This window comes from Fusarium fujikuroi, chromosome FFUJ_chr01 (assembly GCF_900079805.1).
Source record: "Fusarium fujikuroi IMI 58289 draft genome, chromosome FFUJ_chr01".
Classification (NCBI taxonomy): domain Eukaryota; kingdom Fungi; phylum Ascomycota; class Sordariomycetes; order Hypocreales; family Nectriaceae; genus Fusarium; species Fusarium fujikuroi.
Genome location: NC_036622.1, coordinates 6,439,458 through 6,461,361, shown reverse-complemented (window position 1 = coordinate 6,461,361; position 21,904 = coordinate 6,439,458). Strand labels below are relative to the sequence as shown.

General features: G+C 49.4%; 10 protein-coding genes; 5 read left to right on the top strand and 5 right to left on the bottom strand.

Moving 5' to 3' along the window:
- Window positions 1-656: 656 nt before the first annotated feature.
- Window positions 657-1,466, bottom strand: FFUJ_00039 (related to 2,4-dihydroxyhept-2-ene-1,7-dioic acid aldolase; the record flags this gene model as incomplete). The annotated part of the gene is made up of 1 exon (XM_023573739.1): window positions 657-1,466. One exon carries the CDS (start codon window positions 1,464-1,466, stop codon window positions 657-659), a length of 810 nt encoding a protein of 269 aa, XP_023425408.1.
- Window positions 1,467-2,135: 669 nt separating this feature from the next.
- Window positions 2,136-3,689, top strand: FFUJ_00040 (related to nicotinamide mononucleotide permease; the record flags this gene model as incomplete). XM_023573738.1 has 2 exons in its annotated part: window positions 2,136-2,626; window positions 2,681-3,689. 2 exons carry the CDS (start codon window positions 2,136-2,138, stop codon window positions 3,687-3,689), a joined length of 1,500 nt encoding a protein of 499 aa, XP_023425407.1.
- A 578-nt stretch (window positions 3,690-4,267) lies between these two features.
- FFUJ_00041 (uncharacterized protein) lies at window positions 4,268-6,241 on the top strand (the record flags this gene model as incomplete). Its single annotated transcript, XM_023573737.1, has 1 exon — window positions 4,268-6,241. The coding sequence occupies one exon, from the start codon at window positions 4,268-4,270 to the stop codon at window positions 6,239-6,241; it is 1,974 nt and encodes a 657-aa protein (XP_023425406.1).
- Window positions 6,242-6,626: 385 nt separating this feature from the next.
- Window positions 6,627-7,100, bottom strand: FFUJ_00042 (related to Protein mmf2, mitochondrial; the record flags this gene model as incomplete). XM_023573736.1 has 3 exons in its annotated part: window positions 6,627-6,851; window positions 6,905-6,978; window positions 7,049-7,100. The coding sequence occupies 3 exons, from the start codon at window positions 7,098-7,100 to the stop codon at window positions 6,627-6,629; spliced, it is 351 nt and encodes a 116-aa protein (XP_023425405.1).
- A 621-nt stretch (window positions 7,101-7,721) lies between these two features.
- On the top strand, window positions 7,722-9,109 carry FFUJ_00043 (related to leucoanthocyanidin dioxygenase; the record flags this gene model as incomplete). XM_023573735.1 has 4 exons in its annotated part: window positions 7,722-7,967; window positions 8,023-8,148; window positions 8,224-8,812; window positions 8,865-9,109. 4 exons carry the CDS (start codon window positions 7,722-7,724, stop codon window positions 9,107-9,109), a joined length of 1,206 nt encoding a protein of 401 aa, XP_023425404.1.
- Window positions 9,110-9,392: 283 nt separating this feature from the next.
- FFUJ_00044 (related to integral membrane protein PTH11) lies at window positions 9,393-10,757 on the bottom strand (the record flags this gene model as incomplete). XM_023573734.1 has 5 exons in its annotated part: window positions 9,393-9,792; window positions 9,881-10,266; window positions 10,328-10,413; window positions 10,496-10,532; window positions 10,593-10,757. 5 exons carry the CDS (start codon window positions 10,755-10,757, stop codon window positions 9,393-9,395), a joined length of 1,074 nt encoding a protein of 357 aa, XP_023425403.1.
- Window positions 10,758-13,733: 2,976 nt separating this feature from the next.
- FFUJ_00045 (choline permease) lies at window positions 13,734-15,266 on the top strand (the record flags this gene model as incomplete). Its single annotated transcript, XM_023573733.1, has 1 exon — window positions 13,734-15,266. The coding sequence occupies one exon, from the start codon at window positions 13,734-13,736 to the stop codon at window positions 15,264-15,266; it is 1,533 nt and encodes a 510-aa protein (XP_023425402.1).
- A 220-nt stretch (window positions 15,267-15,486) lies between these two features.
- On the bottom strand, window positions 15,487-17,121 carry FFUJ_00046 (probable alpha-glucoside transport protein; the record flags this gene model as incomplete). Its single annotated transcript, XM_023573732.1, has 1 exon — window positions 15,487-17,121. One exon carries the CDS (start codon window positions 17,119-17,121, stop codon window positions 15,487-15,489), a length of 1,635 nt encoding a protein of 544 aa, XP_023425401.1.
- A 412-nt stretch (window positions 17,122-17,533) lies between these two features.
- On the top strand, window positions 17,534-19,474 carry FFUJ_00047 (related to transcription activator amyR; the record flags this gene model as incomplete). XM_023573731.1 has 3 exons in its annotated part: window positions 17,534-18,477; window positions 18,525-18,975; window positions 19,040-19,474. The coding sequence occupies 3 exons, from the start codon at window positions 17,534-17,536 to the stop codon at window positions 19,472-19,474; spliced, it is 1,830 nt and encodes a 609-aa protein (XP_023425400.1).
- A 118-nt stretch (window positions 19,475-19,592) lies between these two features.
- Window positions 19,593-21,875, bottom strand: FFUJ_00048 (probable alpha-galactosidase C precursor; the record flags this gene model as incomplete). XM_023573730.1 has 3 exons in its annotated part: window positions 19,593-21,135; window positions 21,184-21,787; window positions 21,833-21,875. 3 exons carry the CDS (start codon window positions 21,873-21,875, stop codon window positions 19,593-19,595), a joined length of 2,190 nt encoding a protein of 729 aa, XP_023425399.1.
- Between the last annotated feature and the right edge of the window lie 29 nt (window positions 21,876-21,904).

Genomic DNA, 21,904 nt, shown 5'->3' with positions numbered 1-21,904 from the left:
AAAACGTTATGATTGCTGCGCCCACTGACAAACCGGTCATAGCGGTTGTATCATGGTTCGTTGCACACGGACACTTCAGCCCCTGTAGTTGTCACAGTTGCTGCATCCCTGTTGGCCCCAGTTGATTTGAATGCCTTGGATTGGCTACAAGCTGAGATATTACGGATCGCCCACCTGGACTGTTTTATTCCTTGTCGGATTGCTCGAACTTGAGCCTGTGATTGATCAGAATGGTCTTTTACTACACCCATTTCAGTGAGTTGACTGTGAGAAGCCAGGATCTCAGGTACAACTGATACGGACCCTTGTCAGTCTTCTGAGAAGCCAATCGTATCTCTTTTTCGCCAAATCCCGAGATCTACAGTGATCAATGTTTTTTGTTTCCTTCTCAATGAGATAATTATTATTGCAAATCGTGTTTTAGAGTCTGCGAAACCTGTCACGGGCAATACTTCGCGAGCTTCAGCCTGAGAGCGCTGGTGTTTTTCTTCATCTTCAATTGATGTATGGCAATTTCTAAACACATACCTAGTTACATCATCAAAATTGATTACACTAAGAATCTCAATTCCTTCCTTTGACCTTGCTACTAGATACACGAGCTCAATAGGGCAAAAGGCTTGAGACTAATAATTCTACTCTATCGGCATTCCTTCTCAAGACCGAGCAATATCAAACTCAGCCATATACCAGTTTTGTATAGCTTTTGTATCTCCGGTAATAGCTACAGTGTCATACCGCGACCTCTCTTCCTTCGCAACCGAGCCATTGTTAACCATACGGCCAACCCACTTGCCATGTCGGCGGCCAGCATTGATGATCTTATCAATAGCAGCAACAAATTCGGGCTCATCGCCTCGCGCAGGCACATATCCTAGCAATGACTGAGCGAGATCGTTGGGCCCGATGAACAGCATGTCCACGCCGGGAGTGGCAGCAATCTCATCGACGTTCTCTACACCAGCGCGAGTCTCAATCTGAATCATGGTGATGATGGTCTCGTTGGCAGACTTCATGTACTCAGGTGTTGTGAGACCGTGGCCAATGGCAGGGAATGCAGAGCCCTGGCCTCGGACGCCCTGGGGCGGAAACTTGGAAGACGCGACAATTTGCCTCGCCTCATCTGCGTTATTGATCTGAGGAACCATGATGCCGTGTGCGCCGGTGTCAAGGGCTCGCTTGATGATATCGTGGGCAGGTCCGCGGATACGGATGATGGGCGACACGCCAAGGGCTGAAATGGCCGCCACTGAATTGTGCATCGAGTCATCTCCAATGTGGCCGTGCTCGCAGTCAAGGATGATGCCGTCCAGGCCGGTCAAAGCAACAATCTGAGCTTGGCGCACGCTGGGAATTGCAACAAAGGTCATCAAGGGAAACTCGCCAGCCTTGATCTTATTGAGAAACCTCAATCGAGGGTTCTCGATAGTTGTTGTGAGGGCCGTCGGATATGTTTTTTGAGTCATGGCTGTTTTGTGCTGCGCAAAGAGATTTGATGAAGTTCTTTTTTAGCTATACAAGCAAATGTGAAGTCAATTTGACCGATAAGATATTGAGTTGTTGTCACGATCTACTCGGAAGTTTTAAGTTCTTTAATTAATTCTTCCAATTATAACAATATCCACTATCTACGATTTCTCTTGAAAAATGCCAATTGTACGCCTCCGTTCACGATAGCGTGATGATGCTGGCTGGGTCCACAGGGAGGAGCTCCCCCCGGGCTGCAGGGGAATGGGCAATCTTCCTGCAGGCCGTGTCCAGTGAGCTCCTCCTCCGAGTAATCGGTAAACCTACCGATAAGACTGCTAAGCTAGCGGGCGAACCGCACTAACCATAACGGCAACTCCCGGCTGGACCCCGGATTCTGGTATCTACAGTGTTCGGCTTCAGCTTAGAGCTCGAGTCGCGTCGCCGAGCTAACGCATTTCATCCCCGCATTCTAATCAACCCCCCGTCATTCGTCGCCCGCCACGAGACCTTGGGCGACTTCATCTCATGCGTCGAGATAACGCTATGTCCGGCCTGTCGGTGGATTTATAGACTCGTCTCCCGACGAGTGTTGGAACGAAAATACCAGATTGCCATCCTCGTCTCTTTATCCCTCACCACTTCAAGACAAGAACAATATTGTCATCATGGCTACCGTCCCTGTGGATGAATCCCTCAAGCGGTCTCCCTCGTCTCATGCTGAGGGTACCAGCACTGCCTATCAGAGGATGCCCGAGTCCCTCTTGCACCTCAACGAAGAAGAGATCGCTCTAATGAACAAGAAATTAGTTCGCAAGATCGACTCCATCATCCTGCCCATCATCGGAATATTGTACATTCTCAACTACATCGATCGGCAGAATCTGGCCGCGGCGAAACTTCATGGTATCACCGAAGACCTCAACATGACAACAGAAGAATTTGCTACCGCTATATCAATTCTCTTTGTTGGTTACCTGCCGTTCCAGATCCCGAGCAACCTCATCATTGCGAGGATTCCTCGGCCTGGTATGTACATCTGTGTTGCTGTGGTCATTTGGGGGACTATCTCAGCTTGCACGGCTCTGGTCAAAAGCTATGGTCAGCTTCTCGCTGTCAGAGCCATTCTCGGTGTTGCCGAGGCTGTTTTCTTTCCAGGGTAAGAATTACTCGCTTCCTGCTAAAAATGAAGACATATCTGACGGATCTTCAGTGCCATATACTACCTCTCCGCATGGTATACCAAAACCGAGCTCGGAAAACGAATTGCCAGTCTCTACATCGCCCAACAAGTCGGTAACGCGTTCGGTGGCCTTTTCGCCGCAGCAATCTTCCAGCTCGACGGCCGACATGGAATCAAGGGTTGGCAGTGGCTCTTCATCATTGAGGGTTCTGCCACTGTTGGAATTGGTGTCGTTTGTGCCTTTTTCATGCCCGAGTTTCCCTACAACAGCCGAATCCTCTCCCAGCCCGAACGAGACCTCGCCGTGTGGCGTATCGAATCAACAACTGGTGCAGCTGAAGGCTCAGAGAAGGAGAGCACTCTCAAGAGCTTCGGAAAGGCTCTGTCTGACCCCAAGCTTCTCCTTCTCATCTTGTGTAACCTGCTTTCCCAGGCACAAGGCTCGATTGCCAACTACTTTCCGACTCTGGTTGCGTCGCTCAACTTTGGCAGCACCGTCAGTCTGCTGCTTACTGCACCGCCCTACGTCCTCGCTGGTGCTGTCTACTGGGTGCTGATGTGGTACAGTGACCGGAAGAACACCGCATACCCCATCATTATTGGATGTATCGCCATTGCTATTGGCATGTATATCATTCCCATGTCTACACTCAATATGCCGGCACGCTACTTCTCCATGATGATTCTTCCTTTTGCGTCTGTTGGTCCTCAGCTCGTGCTTTACAAGACTATCAACCTTCATCTCGCACGTCCTGTTTCGAAGCGTGCTGCAGCATCTGCCCTGGTCAATGCTATTGGTGGCACATCCAACATCTGGGCTTCATACTTGTACTATGCTCCTCCTCACTTTTATGCAGCATTCGGCACTCTTATGGGCTGCGCTTTTCTCTTTGCCGGTACTATTACTTTCTATCGCTGGCTCGTCTTGCGTGAAAATAAGCGACTGGACTCTGGTGATCCTGAGGAGATAGCTAAGGTTGTCAAGGGTGGTGTCACTGAGGAGATGGTTCAGCTTGGTTGGCGTTATGAAATGTATTAATTGGTATGGCGAGTGGTATACGGTTTGCATCGTGGTGAATTTTGTAGACGGATAGATAGTGAATTGATAAGGTGTTTATGCCCCATTGCATAATCTCCTACAAAGGTCTCGTTACTGCATAATTATGTAAATGTTTATCATAATGTCGCTCTCAATACGCACGTCACTAATGCACGAAAATAATCCAGGATGAGAAGGACTGCAGTCCATAAAACAGACAATGTCGTCGTTGAGTATATAGGGTATGCTTCAGAATGGACGGGTACTCTGTAAGATAAGCTGATAACCGATAAAGATAACGGTTTATAAAACTGGAGCCTCTCGACTGTTGGCGATAGGCGTTCTGACTGACCAATGATAACCATGCTCAGTCAACAAGCGTGATGGGGGAGATAAGTTTAGTGGAGCCTATCATATCCCTGAAGATAATGATGACCCACACTGCATTGCAGATTAGATTGCGGGGAAGAGAGGAGGAACTGGAACTGGGAAGGGGATTGTCTGGGGGAAATTGTCAGTCATTTCAACTCAACCCAGCCATTGATACTCCGTAACCGGCATACATATACCAGCTCAGAATGGCATCAACAAGCACTCGCAGCATAGCCATCTCTCCGCCGTCCTCACAACCTTTCCAATGCCAAATATGTTCGAGCCGCTTCACCCGCCATGAGAACCTGAAGCGTCACGCTGCGCTACATTCTCGCTCCTCCAGCAATGCCTCCATACCCTGCCACCTCTGCCCTGCCACCTTTTCGCGCCCGGATCTACGTCACCGGCACATGAAGCGGAAACACCTTGACCGTATGGAAAAGACTTCACGGGGTGGTAACTCACCGCAGAGCGACCTGCAGCGCCATGCACCTACGCCGCCGTCGCTGACCAGTGAGGCCGAGGGTGACGCCGATCAGCTTTTTCAACAGACGTCTACTGGCAATGATGCTATCAACCTTTCCAATAGCTTGCGTTCAGATCTGGGTGAGACTCAAATGCTCGCCACGTCATTCTCATCCCAAGAGTCAATGCTGTTAGGCCCGATTTCTCAGTCAGCAGGCGTCAACTTTCTCGAGCCCTCGTGCAATCTCAACATGTCCAACTCGCCGTCTGAAATGAGTCTTCTCAACTTTAGCCTCGATCAAGGAAGTCCCGAAAGGCTATTGTACGGATCAATCGACTTCAACCAAGGCCAGAATGACTGGTTACCGTCGACCAGCCAAATTATAAACGGCTGCCAACTGTATTTCAAGCATGTATCCCACTTCCTACCGTTTCTGCATCAGCCGACATTTGATTCCACGACCATCCCAAGCCACTTACTTCTGAGCATGCTTTGTATAGCATATCAATATGGCATAGATCCAGATCGTAGTGATCAGCAAGAATCTGGTGTGAGCTTATCGGAGAGGTGCTACCATCGCGCTCGAGATCTCGTGTCTGGCGATGATAATGGGTCAGATGAATCAACACCGACTCTATCGCTTGTCCAATCTCTCATTCTACTCGAAGTATACGCCATGATGTATCTTTGCGGAAATCACTCCGCGTATGGACTCAAAACTCACACCAGGATGATCTCACTCGCCCGATCAAGTGGGCTGTCTATACCCCTCCCAACCGAGCTGACTTCCAAAACCCCATGTCTTAATTCCTTGTGGCGCACATTCATTGAGGCCGAGTCGCATAAGAGGACGCTCTTCGCTGCCCACCAGATCGACACGTTATGGTATCAGTTTCTCTCGATACCCCGTCAGTTCTCCCACCTCGAGATCAAGCACGAGCTGCCCTGCCCACAGGATCAGTGGGCGGCATCTTCAGCAGCCGAGTGGGCGCACAAAAGATTAGTTGCCGTCGTTCCTGGCCCGCCAGTTCAGTATCCCGATGCGGTTCGACTCTTCTTATCATTGGCATCGGATCCCAGTTCTTTTCCCTCATTTGACCCATTTGGAGCCATAAACATCACTCAATTCCTCGCATCCAGTGCTCAAGAGACGTCGGGCTGGAGTGCCATGACAGGAATGATTAGCACAGAAAGGCTTGAGCCATTGCGAAAGTCGCTTGAAGCGTTAGGCCCTGTTGTTCAGGCCGAGGAAGAGTTGCAGCACGCAAACTGGCCTCGTGGAGCGTTGTGTGAGGCTACATGGCAGTCTGCCATGATCGATGTGCGGATATGGTCGCCGTCGCATACGTGTGGAATCGTCGGTGGGACAATGGATGCAGTCTTGCAGCAGACGACATATCTGGCGCCATCGTGCGAGTTTCTCTGCGAGTCCAACACTGCGCAAGTCATCAAGCCTCATATCGACTGGTTTCTCACATATCTCGACTCGCCCGTAGTACCAGACTCGGAAGCACCTTGGATCATGTTGTACGCCTTCAAGGCTTTCGTAATCGCCTGGCAGTTGATCAAGGGCAGTACGCTAGGAACGATGCAGGTTGTCGGCGTTGAAGATGGAGATACCAATGGGGCTCTGGAGTGGGCCAGAAGGGTTTTCGGACGAAGGCAACGATGGCAGCTTGGCAAGATTATCCTGACGTGCCTTGACACGTTATGAACAATTATTTGTACGCATCAGCGAGCCATCCTTCATTTATGTGTAAAATTAGATGGAACAAACAAGGTTGCGTCCTTGATATGATCAAGATTTTATCGCATCTATTCACCAAGCCGTGCGAGGTGGGATCGGCTCACACACAGTCCCATCGTATGTTGGTTATGAGAAATGGTCCGATAGCTTCCAAGTGGGCTTAGCTGTCGCAAGTACTAGTGAAAAGTTGGATCATACCGCATATTACGGATACTGCAGATAACAAAGAGTCCCATGAGCTATATCGTCAATCATGTTCAATTAGTGAAAAATATTATAAAGCCAAGAGTAACATTCTCTATCTATAAAGCCTTTAAGATCCGATCTATTCTTTTTTGCCTCTAAATTTCAGCTAAGCCTGCGCGATGCACTCAATCTCAATAACAGTACCATCGCCAGGAGGAAGAGCTTGAAGGCACGAGCGCGAAGGCATGGGCTGGGGTAGGAAGTCTATGTACACCTCGTTCATAGCGGCAAAATCCTTCATGTCAGCCAGGTAGACATTGTACTTGACAACCTGCTCAAGAGATGAACCGGAGAGCTCAAGGACCTCTTTGAGATTCTGGAGAACAGTTCTCTTTACAAGCTCGCGTTAGAGGGTCAACAGGAAAGGGAGATTGAGAAACGCACTGTTGCCTGCTTAATCTCGCCAGTGGCAGTCTGCCCGGCACAGAAGACCAGACCAGGAACTTTGGTGGCTGGGCCTGCGCAAGGTCACTAATGTCAGTGATGTTCTTCTCTCTCAGTGGAGGATCTGGGGTTTAGGCGACTTACAGTTGTGGGGCTTGGTAGGGAACTTTTCGCTGGAGATAAGTTGGCGAGACATGGTTGATTGTGAGGTTGAATGAGGCGCAAAGTGAGACAGATGTTGCGAGGAATTGTCTGAGAACTTGTGAATGCTTTGAATGATGATACCAAGCTTGATACCGAGACAAAAGAACGTGCCCTTATCATATGCGACCTTGTTCATGTTGAATCTCGGGATTAGTTGATTGGCCGCTTATCTGGGAGGAGCTCCTCCCAAGTCCCTTGTTCGGCCCCTCCACTGCTCACGCTAGCTCCTCCCAATGCCCTCCGACCCTACTCCGAATCAGGCACAACCTCAGGGTGATCACTGGCTTCAACGGTCTTCGGGAGGAGCTTGGTCGATTGTGATGAGGCACTATCAATCAGCAAACGATGTAGCATCCATCTCGGGCAGAATGGATGGTGGCGTTGGAGCTAGATAGCTGAGGCACGTGAGTTGATCGTATGTTATTGAACTCGGGAGGCCGGACTCTGTCCTGCACCATCTCCGAGAGGCGGAGCTCGACCAAACAAATTGTACAGTTTAGTGTATAAGAGCAGAACAATCAACCTCCAAACTACAATCTCCATCAGACTAAGAAAGCATATCAAAGTCCATAACAACTATCTCACAATCTAAACATCATTAGAACGTCTCAATATGTCGCCAGCAGCCCCGTTTAGTCCCCCTTCAGCCGAATTGCCCGGCAAGCCCTTCGTCCCTGAATGGGTTCCCCCACCAGTGACACAGCAGAAGGAGCAATTTGCCGAGCTCACTTCTATTGATCTCTCTCTACTCGACTCCGATGATCCTTTTGTTGTGCAGGAGTTAGTCAACCAAGTCAAGAGAGCTATTCGCGAGGATGGGTTCCTATTCCTTGAGAACTATGGTGTCTCGCTAGAACAGGTACGATGCAATGTATCTGACGTACAACCACTGTTGCTGACGACTTGTACCACAGCTCCATCGCCAATTCGCTATCGCCCAGTACATGTACAAAAACATTTCTGAGGAGGACAAGGAACGTCTGCTCTTCAACCCTGACTCCGGTGTCTGGTCTGGTTACAAACACCCATTTGGCTTCAAGGTAAGTCCCTATCTCTGCATTCAGCCTATTAGCCCTTTCAATTGAACCGATTGACTGACTGGTTCTGTCCAACAGCGTCACCGTGGACCTCCTGATGGCATTGAACAGTTCAACTGGTACCGACCCGACTGGGAGGACATCAACCGCGTGCCCACCTGTCTCCATCCCTTCATGGATGAAATCGAGGCTTTCGCCAACTACCTCACTGGCTCGGTCAACCGTCGTCTCCTGACTCTATTCTCTCGAGTTCTCGAGCTCCCAGACGATTACCTATGGGAAAACGTCCAGTCGCACGGTAGCCCAACTGGCGAGGGCTACTTCAGGCACGCTCTCTTCAGACCTGTGCAGAAGACAACAGAAGAAGCTTCCAAGGGTCTTCGCATGCATGGGCATACCGACTTTGGTCTCACCACTCTGCTCTTCTCTGTTCCTGTCTCTTGCCTTCAGATCTGGGGCCAGGATGAGAAGTGGTACTATGCCCCCTATAAGCCTGGTGCTCTCGTCGTCAATATTGGTGATACTCTCGAGATCGTATCAGGGGGGCACTTCAAAGCCACTCGCCACCGTGTCTACAAGCCCCCGGTTGACCAACGCAACTACGAGCGTCTCTCATTGGTGCTATTCAACAGCTCCGTCGGTGACTTGCGCATGACACCAGCTGCTGGTATGTTTATCTTGGCTGTCTCTTGGAAATCTTGGTACTGACTATGTGACAGAATCTCCCCTTATCCAGCGTGAGGGCTGTGTCGAAGAACAAGGAGTGTACGCTGAGTTCAAGAAGCGAACGCAGCAGGGCAAGCTCGTTCCCACCAACCGAGAATGGCGCGAGATCCAGATCGCAACATGTACGGATCCTACCGATACTGTGAATAATAGAGTTGGTGCTCATCAGGTTCTGATTGATGGAAAACTCATGCATCAGCGAGAGTACATGGGAGTCAAGGTCGTATTGCCAGTTTAATTACTATTAGCTTATAGTTGTATCGGAGTATGCCATATTGTTCACTTTTACCAAGTGTCAGTCACTAGAGCTGCAGGCATTTCCTGGGTTCAAGAGGCCGATGTTGTGGATAACGCGTTGCCATTACTTACCATACTTTTGTTGAAACTGGGTATAAATCCCCGAGGAGAGGAAGCCTTGGCATAATGAAAGAGCTTGATGTATGTATATCATGAAATGAACCAACTGATAGGAATAAAGTAAATTAAATACATATCTCAGGTCATCTTATAATTAGTCCTCACTATCTATCAAATGCCTTGGGCCGTTGCTCTTCAAGCTCAATATACTCATCACTTATCTCGGATCTCGAAGGGACCTCCCTGACGGTTCGTCCAAACTCTGTCACCGAGCTGTCATCATTCAGGACCCTGAATGGGTTGGGTTCCCTATTAGTGCTCCTCTTCGCATTATCCGTCGTGGTAGTGCCAGTAGTCCTGAATCTGCTGGGATTTGCCGGAGTACCATAAGACGTCATCTTGAACGTCTTGGGCATCAGCGGACGCAGGCCAGGGAGACATGCGCAGATAATTCCTGCCACTGGCTCGACGCCTGCAAGGGACCACAAAGTTCCCTCATCGTAGAGATTCTTCCATTGGTAGCCATGTGTGAAGACAACACGAGCAAGAGCAATGAAACAGGTGCTAGTTATGCATTGTTAATGACGGTCCACTGGATAGCAGTCGATCGGTAGAGGGCATGCTTGATGTGTCAGGGGTAAAGGTCACCTACATAAACCCAAAGCAAAAGGAGATAATGATACCGATCTTTTTTCCGCGGTTCATATTCAGCCCCCAGATTGACTTGAGTGGGAGTACAAAGATCAAGAAGTCAGTGAAAACTGTCAGACTGTCATAGGCGATGTTGATATTCTGCATGGCGAGGAACTGCTCAGCCGTCGCATCGCCCCAAGCCCACCACTTCTCAATCGGCCGTACAGCGGCGAGATAACCGATGAAGCTTCCCATGAAGCACGCAAAGGTTATGCCCGACGCAACGTATATGATTATGTTCATCGGGCCATTGTGGCCTGTGAAAAGGCGATGATATAGGAATAAGATCGAGGCTTTACAGGAGTATACTGCGAATACGAGGACGATGTTGTTGGCATAGCCAATCTAATAAATCATAGGTTGATTAGACAATGAAGCACTGGAAGTGTAATCGTACGTGGCGTACCTGATCATGAATTAACGAGACGTCGGTTGGCTCTGTAGTACTGGTGTATGGGTATCCGGGAATTCCAATGCCTCCGTACATAAGCACTGGTAACGAGACACTTGTTAGCCATTGATATTCGGTGGAGTCTTGTTCTCTCGAATGTATTGGGGAGAAGAGGAGACCCACTCAGCAGAAGCAAGACAAAAAGGAGAGTGGTGAAGAACTGCCAAAGTGTTAGAAGATAGTCACCATAATAAGTGTTTCATGGGACCAGTTGACATACAGCAGATGCTATGATCATCCAGTCAGTCCAGCCATACACGCCTCTGGTCTTGGCCTTTGCGTAAAACCGAAGCCCGACCGTGATATTCGACAGCATGGGCAGGATTACCCAAGTCGCGATCAGCTCCCGCTGCCGAGGCAGATAGATGGGGAAAGCTTGGACCATAATGGGTAACTGTCTCAGATCAAAAGTTCATGAAGGAAGGGAGAGAAATGACGAAGGATGCAGATCATTTGAACAAAAGTTCCATGGACATATATGTAGAGACCTTGGTTAATTCCCAGTTGAGAGTAAACTGGCTGAGCCATTTCAATTCGAGTAAAGCGACCTCCATCCTCTCGAGTCAGTCCACGCCCCGTTATCGCTAGTGTGGCGTTTTGAGGAGAGAGTAGCATGACTAGTGTTTGTCATTTAGCTTTGCACTATGCAAGAGGTGAAGGAAGCGAGCGATATTTAATTTAGAGTCGATTGGCCATGTCCTTATAGTCTGGACTACTTCCAGTTCTTGACTGGGCCCTGGAGACTGCAAATGGCTGAGGTCAGCTGCATTTGCATTGGCTTTACCGGATACCGAATGATGCGACACATATTCTATAACGAGGGGGGCATCGTACCATTTGTGTGGCATCCCATGCACAATCTCTGCCCCAAATAGCTTCCAGAATACTGCGAGCCAGTGAAGACCGTCATGTGACTGGTATGAAAAAAGCTCACGACCAATCCATGGGACTCGGGCGTTGCTTAGCGTTGATGTGTAACCCGAACACTTTGTCGTTATTTGCGAGACACTTACTATTGACGCAGGCTGAGCTTAGTGTCTTCAGCATGTTTGGACTAATGCGAACTACCGTTGTGAGGCTTGGTTAGACAACCAAACTATTGCAGCCAGGTGAATAGCCTCATTAACAGAAATCAGCCAGAAGCAGGAGCGGCAGGGGCTACTGTTGGCTCCGATAGATGGGTGCATGATATGATTGTATGAACTCTTATTCTTCCTTCTCTTCGAAGGTCTTTGGTTATCTCAGTGCTTTTGTTCGTTGATACCAAACGCCTTGTACTTAAGAGATAAGGGACGCCCCGCCCCACCGCGGCATTCACGGCATTGTATCCTAGTGTCACTCGGACCCCTCTCACAATTCGCAACGAGTAATTCGTGATGCTATTCGTTCTAGTTTGCTGAATCAGTCCACGCCGTCTTCCAGGGCTGAATTTAGCCTTGGCCTGGAACAATAGCACAAGGGGAAAGCTCCACATTTGACACTTGCAAGAGTCAGGGCCCGAAGACTACCCGAATACCTGGGACAACACTGGACAGGAGCAGGGCTAGCCTTATCTTTAACAGATTTGGAGGACCTCGAAGGAAATGAGGCTCAAGCCACATTCGCTTACATGACCAATGGAAGAGAATGCAGAAGAAAGAGGCCTGACGCTTCAAACATGCGTATTCCCATATCTATTGTTAGCTGGATGGAGTTTGCAAACACGCTGCATATTGGGAAAATAACGCCATACTTACTTGACACTTTAAGTTAAAGGATGGCAGTTTAATATAGACTCTAAAGCATATTACTTAAAACAGCATAAATAGGATATGCTTAAGAAGATTTTTAGCATTACAGGGGGTAGTCTTTCTTAGTGTGGCGCTATGTTATACTTAGTTACTGTTAATTCCGCTCATTCCGCAATCTCAAGACAGCAACAGGATCCCTTTCTCTTTCTACAAAGTGTTATTCCTAAAACTATGTAACCCTCTTTAGTAAAAGATCAGTAGCAAGTTATTTAAATAATTAGAGAACTGTAGTAGATTAAGATAATAAGGGTAGAGAATTTCTTTAAGTGCTAAATAATTAATTATACTAACTACCGAAAGCCATGCACAACCAGCAAGAACAAAAGCAAAACAATCTTGCCAAGTGACGCCAAGCACCACCATGCCCACTGACAGAATTCCACGGCAGATAACTGCCGAATAACATCGTAGTCGTATACTTTGTAGATCAGTGGGGTTTAAATGGTGTGTTGCCCCCTCAGCAAGTCTATATAATTGTATCTCGTCAGATCCATGTTACTTAAGAGGACATTCAATACACATCAGTCATTCCTGGGCTGCGCCTGTCCCCGACTGATTCGTTATTATGTCGAATCTCAGTTCCATGAGTCCTGACTCCAAAAAATAAACACTGCAAGCCTGTTTATCATTGCCCCGAGCCTGGCTGCAAGCTTCTATTCGACTCAAGCTGCAGGCTGCAGAAGCTATAGGGTTGGCAGCAGAACATCGGAGCTTGCACCAATTGAGACGGCAACTGCACAACGCGATGTGTGCTGTAATTCTGAGGTTGACGATGCAGGATAGAATCGAATTTATCATCATGACCACGATTCGAGCGAATGCAATTTGGAGCATCAAGGCCTCAGTATGCCCTGGGAGTTACGTTATAATGAGTTTGAGAATATCATCTGCCATGCTTCGGCATTCAAAACGGTGGTGGATACCAATACGGAGCCTACAGTTACGATAACGCTTAGTTGCTTATCGACCATTGTATCGCCTGAGGATAGAATGGGAGTTCGCCGAGATTGATGCCCGTGCCCAATCGGACAATACTTCAATCGATACAGGTTAATTCCGGATAACTGCGTCTCCCTCGAGCTTCCCAAAGCGCTCAAGATTATCCCCGATAATCATCAATCTCACCGACGTGCAGCTGTCAAGGGTGGCCTAATCTCTTACCGTTTCGAGCAGTTAACTAGCAACTTTTCGACGGCGAGACAATTGAACGAATCAAGTGTCAGCATCTCAGCGTCTTATCTCCAAACCATGATCAGAAGCTTTCGGTCTGGCCAGGGTTCTCCGCACGGGAATGATAACGGTGGATCCTTATCCTGTGAAAACGGAGCGTAGTCGGAGGGTGTAAACGGAAATCCTGTTGGTTCATCGAATGAGATTGGAGGATTTCTTCCCCGCGATTAAATCGAGTTAGCTTCGGCCGATATTGATGGCTGTTGGTCTGACAGCATGTGCTGGAACCGTTATGGCCGGAATGGATGGACCAGAGGTTTATAATCGGGACAGTTCCCAGGGATTCTATCCATCCTTCGCAGATATCTCATCCATTTTATCTTCTTGGCGTATCTGATACCATGGATGTCAAACCGACCACCAATCTCGATGACTACCAACTCGCTCAGCTGGGCCATTCCCAGTCCTTCAAGCGCAACTTCAGTCGTTGGACAATGCTGGGTTTAGCTTTTGCCATCCTCAACTCTTGGACTGCTCTTGCAGCATCGCTTTCGCTCGCTCTACCATCAGGAGGACCTGTCGCTGTTATCTGGGGACTGGTCACAGCTGGTATCTGCAATCTCTCACTTGCTGCAAGTCTAGCTGAATTTCTGTCAGCACAGCCAACTTCTGGTGGGCAGTATCATTGGGTTGCCACCATTGCCCCCAAGTCTTTGAAGATCCCACTGTCTTGGATCACGGGTTGGATCAACCTCAGCGGCTGGGCCTGTCTGGTCGCGACGAATTGTTCTTTGTCGAGCACTCTCATCATCAACATCATCTCTCTCCAAAACCCCAGCTACGAGTTCCAGAGATGGCACCAATTCCTCATCTATCTCGGTATCGCCTTTATCGCCTTCGCAACCAACGCTTTTCTTCATTCGCTCCTCCCTCGCATCAATGGCCTTGCCCTTGTATGGAGTATCGCCGGTTTCTTCATTATCTCCATTACAGTGCTTGCGTGTGCTGCGCCCGAATATGCTACGGCTGACTACGTATTCGCTACCTTTATCAACACAACTGGCTGGCCAGATGGTATCGCCTGGCTCCTTGGTCTCTTGCAGGGAGGACTTGGACTTACAGGGTTTGATGCCGTTGCTCACATGATTGAAGAAATTCCCAATGCAGCCAGCGAGGGGCCTAAGATTATGCTGTACTGTCAGTACATCGGCATCTCAACTGGATTCTTGTTTCTCATTGTGGTTCTATTCGTATCTGGCGGTATCAAGAACGCCGATACCATCATTGGATCAACAGCCGGTCCCCTGCTTGAGATCTTCTACTTGGCCACCAACAGCAAAGTCGGAGCCATTTGCTTGCTCATGTTTCCTCTCCTCTGCTTGGTATTTGCTGCCATCGCAGTCATGACCACTTCTTCACGTATGATGTTTGCGTTCGCAAGAGACGGTGGACTCCCAGCATCGCGCATCTGGTGGAAGGTTCACCCCAAGCTCGGTGTACCCATGAATGCCCTGTATCTCAATGTTGTGATTGTGGTCATCTTTGGCTGCATCTACCTCGGTTCTACTGTCGCCTTTAATGCTATCGTCGCATCTTCTGTGGTTGCTCTTGGTCTCAGTTATGGCATTCCCATCGCTCTGCACCTTGCGAGTGGCCGGACTCAATTGCCAGAAGGAGCCTTCAAGCTGCCCAACTGGCTTGGATGGACAACAAACATCATCGGATTAGTGTACACTATTGTTACTACGGTGCTCTTCCTATTCCCTCCAGCGTTGCCTGTTAGTGGGACTACGATGAACTACTGTGTTGTTGCATTTGGTGTCATCGTGGTCATATCAGCCATTCAGTGGGTTGTGGATGGAAGAAAGAACTTTGAAGGACCTCGAATCACGATAGGCGAACATGAGATGACAGAGAGAGATATTGAGGAATAATGGACTGTATAATTCAGGTCATTCTGCAGTGATCTGACAGTCACTAGCCACTTGAGGAACGCAAAAAAGCTCTTGTGGCGCAATAATCATGTTATTTAGGCTAATATCATAATCCATATTGGCAACCTCAAAGCTACACCAATTTCGTCTCCTTCAATCCAAATCCCATTCCGTAATCTGACACGAGGATAGATTCTACACAGTCCAGAGGCTGCAAAGATCAAGCCTTCTCGGTTTGGTGAACAGCGCTATCCGCCTCCTCGAACGAGTCAATCTTGTAAGAGCTGAACTTGCGTGCTGAGACACCCTTGGCGAAGAGAATATCGAGCTCCTCAAAGGTGCGGTTTCGGGTCTCAGGAAGACGGAAGTAACCCCAGACGAAGACGATGAAAGCAGTGCTTCCCCAGATGAATCCGGTATAACCTCGAAGGTTCCACTGAGTAGGGTTCATGAAGTAAGGCTGAAGAACACCGGCGACAACTCCAGTGATGGCATAACCGTTGCGGGCGAGGCAGATAGTCTTCTGTCGGAGTCTGGTTGAGCCCATTTCTGCAGGAAGAGCCCAGCCAAGCTGACCAGCAGATAACTGGAAGACAAAGGTCCAGACCAGAGTGAGGACAGCTTGGGTCATGGCGATTGAATGGTTCTCAGTTCGGGTGTTGAGAGCGCCAATGACGAAGAGGACAAGGGCCATGGTGAACATACCATAAAGGTAGGCTGTTCGTCTTCCAACGTAAGGCATGACACAGAACCAAGATACCAAAGTAGCAAAGAGGGCCATTCCGTTTCCGCCAACGTTGAGATGGTAGGTAGTGTTGGAGTCGAGGCCGATCTGTTGGAAGAAGTAGGTCGAGTTGTATGCAAAGTTGAGACCAGAAAGAATCTGACCAGCGAAGACAACGATGGCAATCTCGGTTCGTCGGAGCTCGAAGCCCTTGAAGCAGTCACGGTATGAGGTGCCGACGGAAAGCTGCTCTTCGAGGCTATTGGTATAAACGATAAGGCCAAGAGCATCGCGGAGCTCAGCGTCGGTAGCACTAGGTCGGAGTCGGGCGAGGCTCTTGAGGGCGTCGTCGTGTCGGCCAATTCGAACAAGATGCCAGGGAGTGTCGGGAGCAAAGCAGAGAATAGGCACCAGAATAACAGGCCAGAACCACTGGAGGGCAAAGGGGATGCGATACGCCCAAGGAGCAGGAGTGTTGACAAGACCAGCCATGACGCCAGCAGAGATGAGCTGCCCAATGATGAAGCACATGTTGGTCCAACTGGTCATGTAAACTCGAAGCGACATGGGAAGAACTTCGGAGGCATAGGCTGGCGCAGTCGTAGCAAAGACGCCCCAGGGGAAACCGCAGAGGATCTGTCCAACGAGGAGGACTTTGGTGTCGGGAGCGAAGAAGACGATGAAGATGAAGCAGCTGAGAGAGATCAAGGAGCCGATGAGGACCTTGATGTGGCCATACTTGGTGACGAGATAACCGTTGAGAAGAGTTCCAAAGAAGGAACCAACTCCTGCAGCGTTACCGAGTCCAGCTTGCCAAGGAGCAGAGAGCTGATAGTTGTTGGTCTCTTCGTTCCAATGGCCGTACTTCTTGGCAAAGGCGGGATAGGCGTAAAAGTTGGAGAGGAGGTTGGTATCGTAGCCCTCCATGATGACGCACATGGAGACGACAAGACACCAGACAACAGTCCAGGGATACTTGCGAACGGCTTCGAGAGGATGGAGGTCATGCTCAGCCTGGGCACCGAGACGAGCCTGGTCGGTGGTATCGTGGCCAACCGTCTTTGCCACCGAAGCTTCGACATCGTAGCTCTCGGCGTGTGAAACCGAAGGGTTGATGATCTCTTTGCCCATTGTGATTGAGAGTTTGATGATTGTGATAGAAGAATGAGCTGGTGGTGAGTGTCTGATGGAGTAGATCTCGAATTGATCAGCAACGCATCTTGAGGTTATATACTGGAGCAATTGAATCCTCCTCGCGTGTCTATCCCAATCGCTTTTGTTCCCAAGTCCCCATGGGGAACCGAAAACCGCCCCATGGGGGTTGATGTTACAGTCCGAACATTTCCCCTTTCGGCATAGCCCCTCACTTGAAGAATGCTTAGCCCGGGGCCCATCGTGACCTCGAGAATGGTCAGTTTCTGGTGGATACCCCTCATCGCTTGATATATCGGACCGAGAGTCACGAGAAATGACGCTGGCAAAAGAATTGGATCTGCCGACTATATCTCCATTAAGCATTCAACAGCCCCGGACCTAGAGCAACATGGCGACTATCCCGGTAAAGCGCGGCCAGGTCTGTGACAACTGCCGATTCCGCAAGGTCAAGTGTGATCGCGGCCTGCCCTGTAAGAACTGTCACATCGGAGACCTCCGTTGCCAGTATCGCCACAGCATTCGGAGGAAGGGCCCAAAGCAGGGCCAAGGGAGACGACAGACGCAGCTGAGACAGGGTCTGGGCATTGATGAGTATCAGTTCCAGATACTCACCTCTGAGGCGCCGCCTGGATCAACCAGCAACGCCAACGCCAACGTCAACAGCCATCAAGATGCCCCAACAGACGCTCAACTCAACGCTCAGTCATTCTCATCTCCACCAACAAACATCGACCCTGTTTCACAACCAGAGCCAGAACCGGAATCAGATTCGACAACACCACCCGATGACGCGACTATCAACACTGGAGACCTCTGCAAACGCATGTCTCTGTCACTTGTTGCTCACATACGACTCTTCCAGAGATTTCTCTACCCTATTATGCCAGTCGTCGACGATGACATCCTCGCCGATGCAGCTCGACTAGACGACCTCCCTCCATCGAGATACGCTCTCATCCTTGCAATATGTGCTGCAACAAGAATGCAACTCCGACTGGACAAGCGCATCGACAACTGCGAGAATGATCTTAATGCTGAGATTCCATCCGAGCCACGCTTGACAGGGGACATGCTCGTCAATCTTGCCGAGAGCTCACTCCGACAATACAGCGTGATAGATGATACCACCCTCGACTCAGTACTCGTTTCCTTCTTCCTATTTGCAAGCTATGGGAATCTCAACGATCCACGTCACGCCTGGTTCTATCTCAACCAGAGCATCACCCTCGCGCAGTCACTTGACCTGACAAAAGAGTCTGGCTACTATGGTCTTCCTGCTGAGCAACGCGAGAAGAGACGACGCGTCTTTTGGCTTCTCTTTGTTACAGAAAGGTGAGTCCGTCCACGCATACCTTACCCTCAAGACTAAAGCGTTCCAGAACCTTTGCCCTCCAGCACAGAAGATCCGTCATGCTCCGAAGCACAGTCAACAAGCCTCAAATCGTCGATTCAAATTGCCCAGTAGTAATGCACGATTTTATAAACCATATTCGTCTCTTCGAATCCCTTCCGTATTCTTTGTACGAATGGCAGCCCGAGGGTGACGATCAACGATTCGATGACTTGAAGCTTGTACATACCATCAACGAGAAGCTCTGCAGCGTGCAGCCAGACCAGTCGATTATTGAGAGTCAACGGTTCGACACTCTCATCACTCAGCAGTGGCTCCGGATATCCATGTGGAGGATCGCCTTTGGTCAGAATCCATCGTCGGCGTCTGGCTTTGGGCTACTTCTTCCGCCCTCGCTTCCAATGGATGCAGGAAAGATCATCATGTCAGCCTTGGGGTCTGTTGGGACCAAGTCAAAAGACTGTCATGGCATCGGGATGGTAAGACTCACTTACCGGAGTTTCCGACTGTCCATGAAATGAATACTGACTGACTCTTTTCCAGGAACAAAAGCTCTTTGACGTCGGCGTCAGTCTCGCAGATGCCGCTCAACTGCCCGGCTGGACATATTCTGCACTCGAGAATGGCCCTCGTGACTTACTTTCCGTCGTGATTCATGCTCTATCAGCTGTTCGAGGTGCTCAGTCTCACTTATTGCCCAATCTTCTCAAGCACTCGGAGACATTATTCGCTCTTGCAGATCCCAACGCGCACCTAGATCTGCAATGGGATATGCAAGATGCAGGAAATGATGAGAGGCTAGCAATTGTTGAAGAGTTATCGCCCGAAGATGAACAACCCGTGGACCCGTTGGGTTGGGTTCCAGATGGAAATCTCGATCTGCTGGACTTGAGTACGCCTGTGGTGACGACGACTTGGGAGGATGCGACGATATCGTGTGGACAATTTGATCCCGAGATTGGACTTTCTTTTAACTGATCTGGAAAAGTGTTCTTCATGTTGACAATCTATCTAAATGTTTGTGCTGGGAGTTTTCCATTGTACGTCAACCATTTGGGGACCTGGATATCCTTACATAACGTTTTGTCTGACTCATTTATACCCTCTCTAGCAGAACAACCTTGCTATCGTAATCTGTACCAAATCGAAATTGAATTCCTCCATTCATTAATGTCGCGCCCGAGTACGTCTCCCCACCGTCAAGTTTATACCTCGCAACTGGGTCAAGTCCAGCGAGTCGAAGCAGCGGATAGTTAAGAACAGTTGTGGCTCTGATCTGGAATGCGAACAAGACAGCTTGGCTTCCATCCTCGGATACAAAGATGGCCGCAGGGAAGTTTGAGTCCTCAGGCAACACCAACCGCCACATATCGCCCTTGATTATGATGGGGTTGATCTTCTCTGCGAGCTTAATAAGATCTGGGATCTGTGCCTTGTCTTCCTCAGGCGTATGATCAGGGTTCAGCTCGAAGCCGAATGAGCCGCCCATCATCGCGACGTGAGCTCTGAAGCTCATTGGGATTGAGCGGCCAGTCACATCATTTGGTGCAGAGCAGACATGTGCACCCATCGTCGAAGGCGGGTAGACCAATGATGTACCAAACTGAATGTGAATGCGGTCGAAAGCGTCCATGTTATCCGAAGTCCAAACCTGCGGGAAGTATTGCAAGATACCAGGATCAAAGCGACCTCCACCAGATGCGCAACCCTCCCAAAGGACATCGGGAAATCGGGCAGTCAGCACGTCAAAGACATGGTAGATTCCGAGCATGTATGCGTGGTGGTTATCTGGCGTGGGGCTTTCGTGCATCGCTCGGTTGTTGTCCCACTTGACATAGCTGACGGGTACAGTCTCTAAGATCTTGGATACTGAGCTGATGATAAAGTCCTGCACTTCCGGGAGGGCCGCGTTCAAGACCAGCTGCTGGCGAGTTTCGCTACGAGCGTGCTCTCCAGCGCTCAGAACCCACTCAGGATGCTGTTCATATAGTTCAGACTTCTGGTTGACCATCTCAGGTTCGAACCACAGTCCAAACTGCAGTTTCTCGTCTGAATCCTTGACCTGCAACTTGGTGATGTCCTTAGCAAGAGAGTCCAAGCCACTGGGGAACCTCTTGGGATTTGCAACCCAGTCCCCCAGTCCAGCATGGTCATTGACACGAGGATGCTTGTCGCCGAACCATCCATCGTCAAGCACAAAGAGCTTGGCGCCCAGCTTTGCAGACTCTTGCGCCAGTTTGTAGATGGTCTTGTCGTCAAAGTCAAAGTAGAGACCTTCCCAACTATTTAACAACACAGGTCTCGTTTCAGAGACAAACTTGCTTCGGATGAGGTTCTGGCGATACAGACGATGGAACTTTCTTGACATCTCGCCAATGCCGAGGTTGGAAAAGACGGAAACGCATTCTGGTGATTGCAGTGACTCGCCTGACCTCAATGGCCAAGAGAGTTGGCATGGGTTCATTCCGACGAGTGCGCGAGTAAGACCTTGATGACTCTTCTCAACTTCGACGCTGAAGGAGCCGGTGTAGACGAGGGAGAATCCCCAAGCTTCGCCGTGGGACTCGGTTGTTGATGGGGAGACCATTGACAAGAATGGGTTATGGTAGTGAGATGAGTAGCCAGTGGTGCTTCCGAATCTGTACCAGTATTAGCCACAAAAACTCTGATTCAAGACTACAACATACCCTTGAAGCCCATACTCGACCTTTCGGCGAGTTCTGTTGCATTCTCTGGTCCATTCGCCCTGCAACTGAAGCATCTCGTAATTCTCATGAGGAAAGTCAACGCTGAAGCTGGACAGCTTCTCAACAGTAATGACATCATCGCTCTTGTTGATAATCTTGACATTCCGTACAATAGCATCGAAATTGGGAAAGATTGAGTATGACAAGTCTGCGCCAACAGAGCTATACTCATCGTAGAGATGGATAATCAGTGTTGAAACATCATCGTCAGAGCCAAATGTGCTGGGCAGTTTCTCAATCGCAGGTTTACCCTTGACGACTGTATGAGATTTGTACTTGAAGTTACAAACTGTGAAACCCTTGGCGTGCTTGATGTGTACAGCTGGAGTGCGGAAATCTCCACGACCAAGATCTGGGAATTCACGGCGGAGATGAGCTTGAGTGGACCAGCCTCCGCCGTTGGACATGATCTGAGCAATGGGATTTTCTGTCACGCGATCGCCGAAGTGATCGAGCAGAAGATCTCCAGTCGCTGGATCGACGTGAAAGCGGTACGAGACATTTTTGCCGTTGAGCGCAAATGACGTGCCGTCCACGACGATTGCTGGGCTTGTCAGTGCTGATAACGAAGATAAGCTGGGAAACATACGGTCGGCTTTGGGAGTTGGGGTTGTTGCCTGAAGTAGAGTCATTGGGAAGATGCAATGGACGCTACACACAG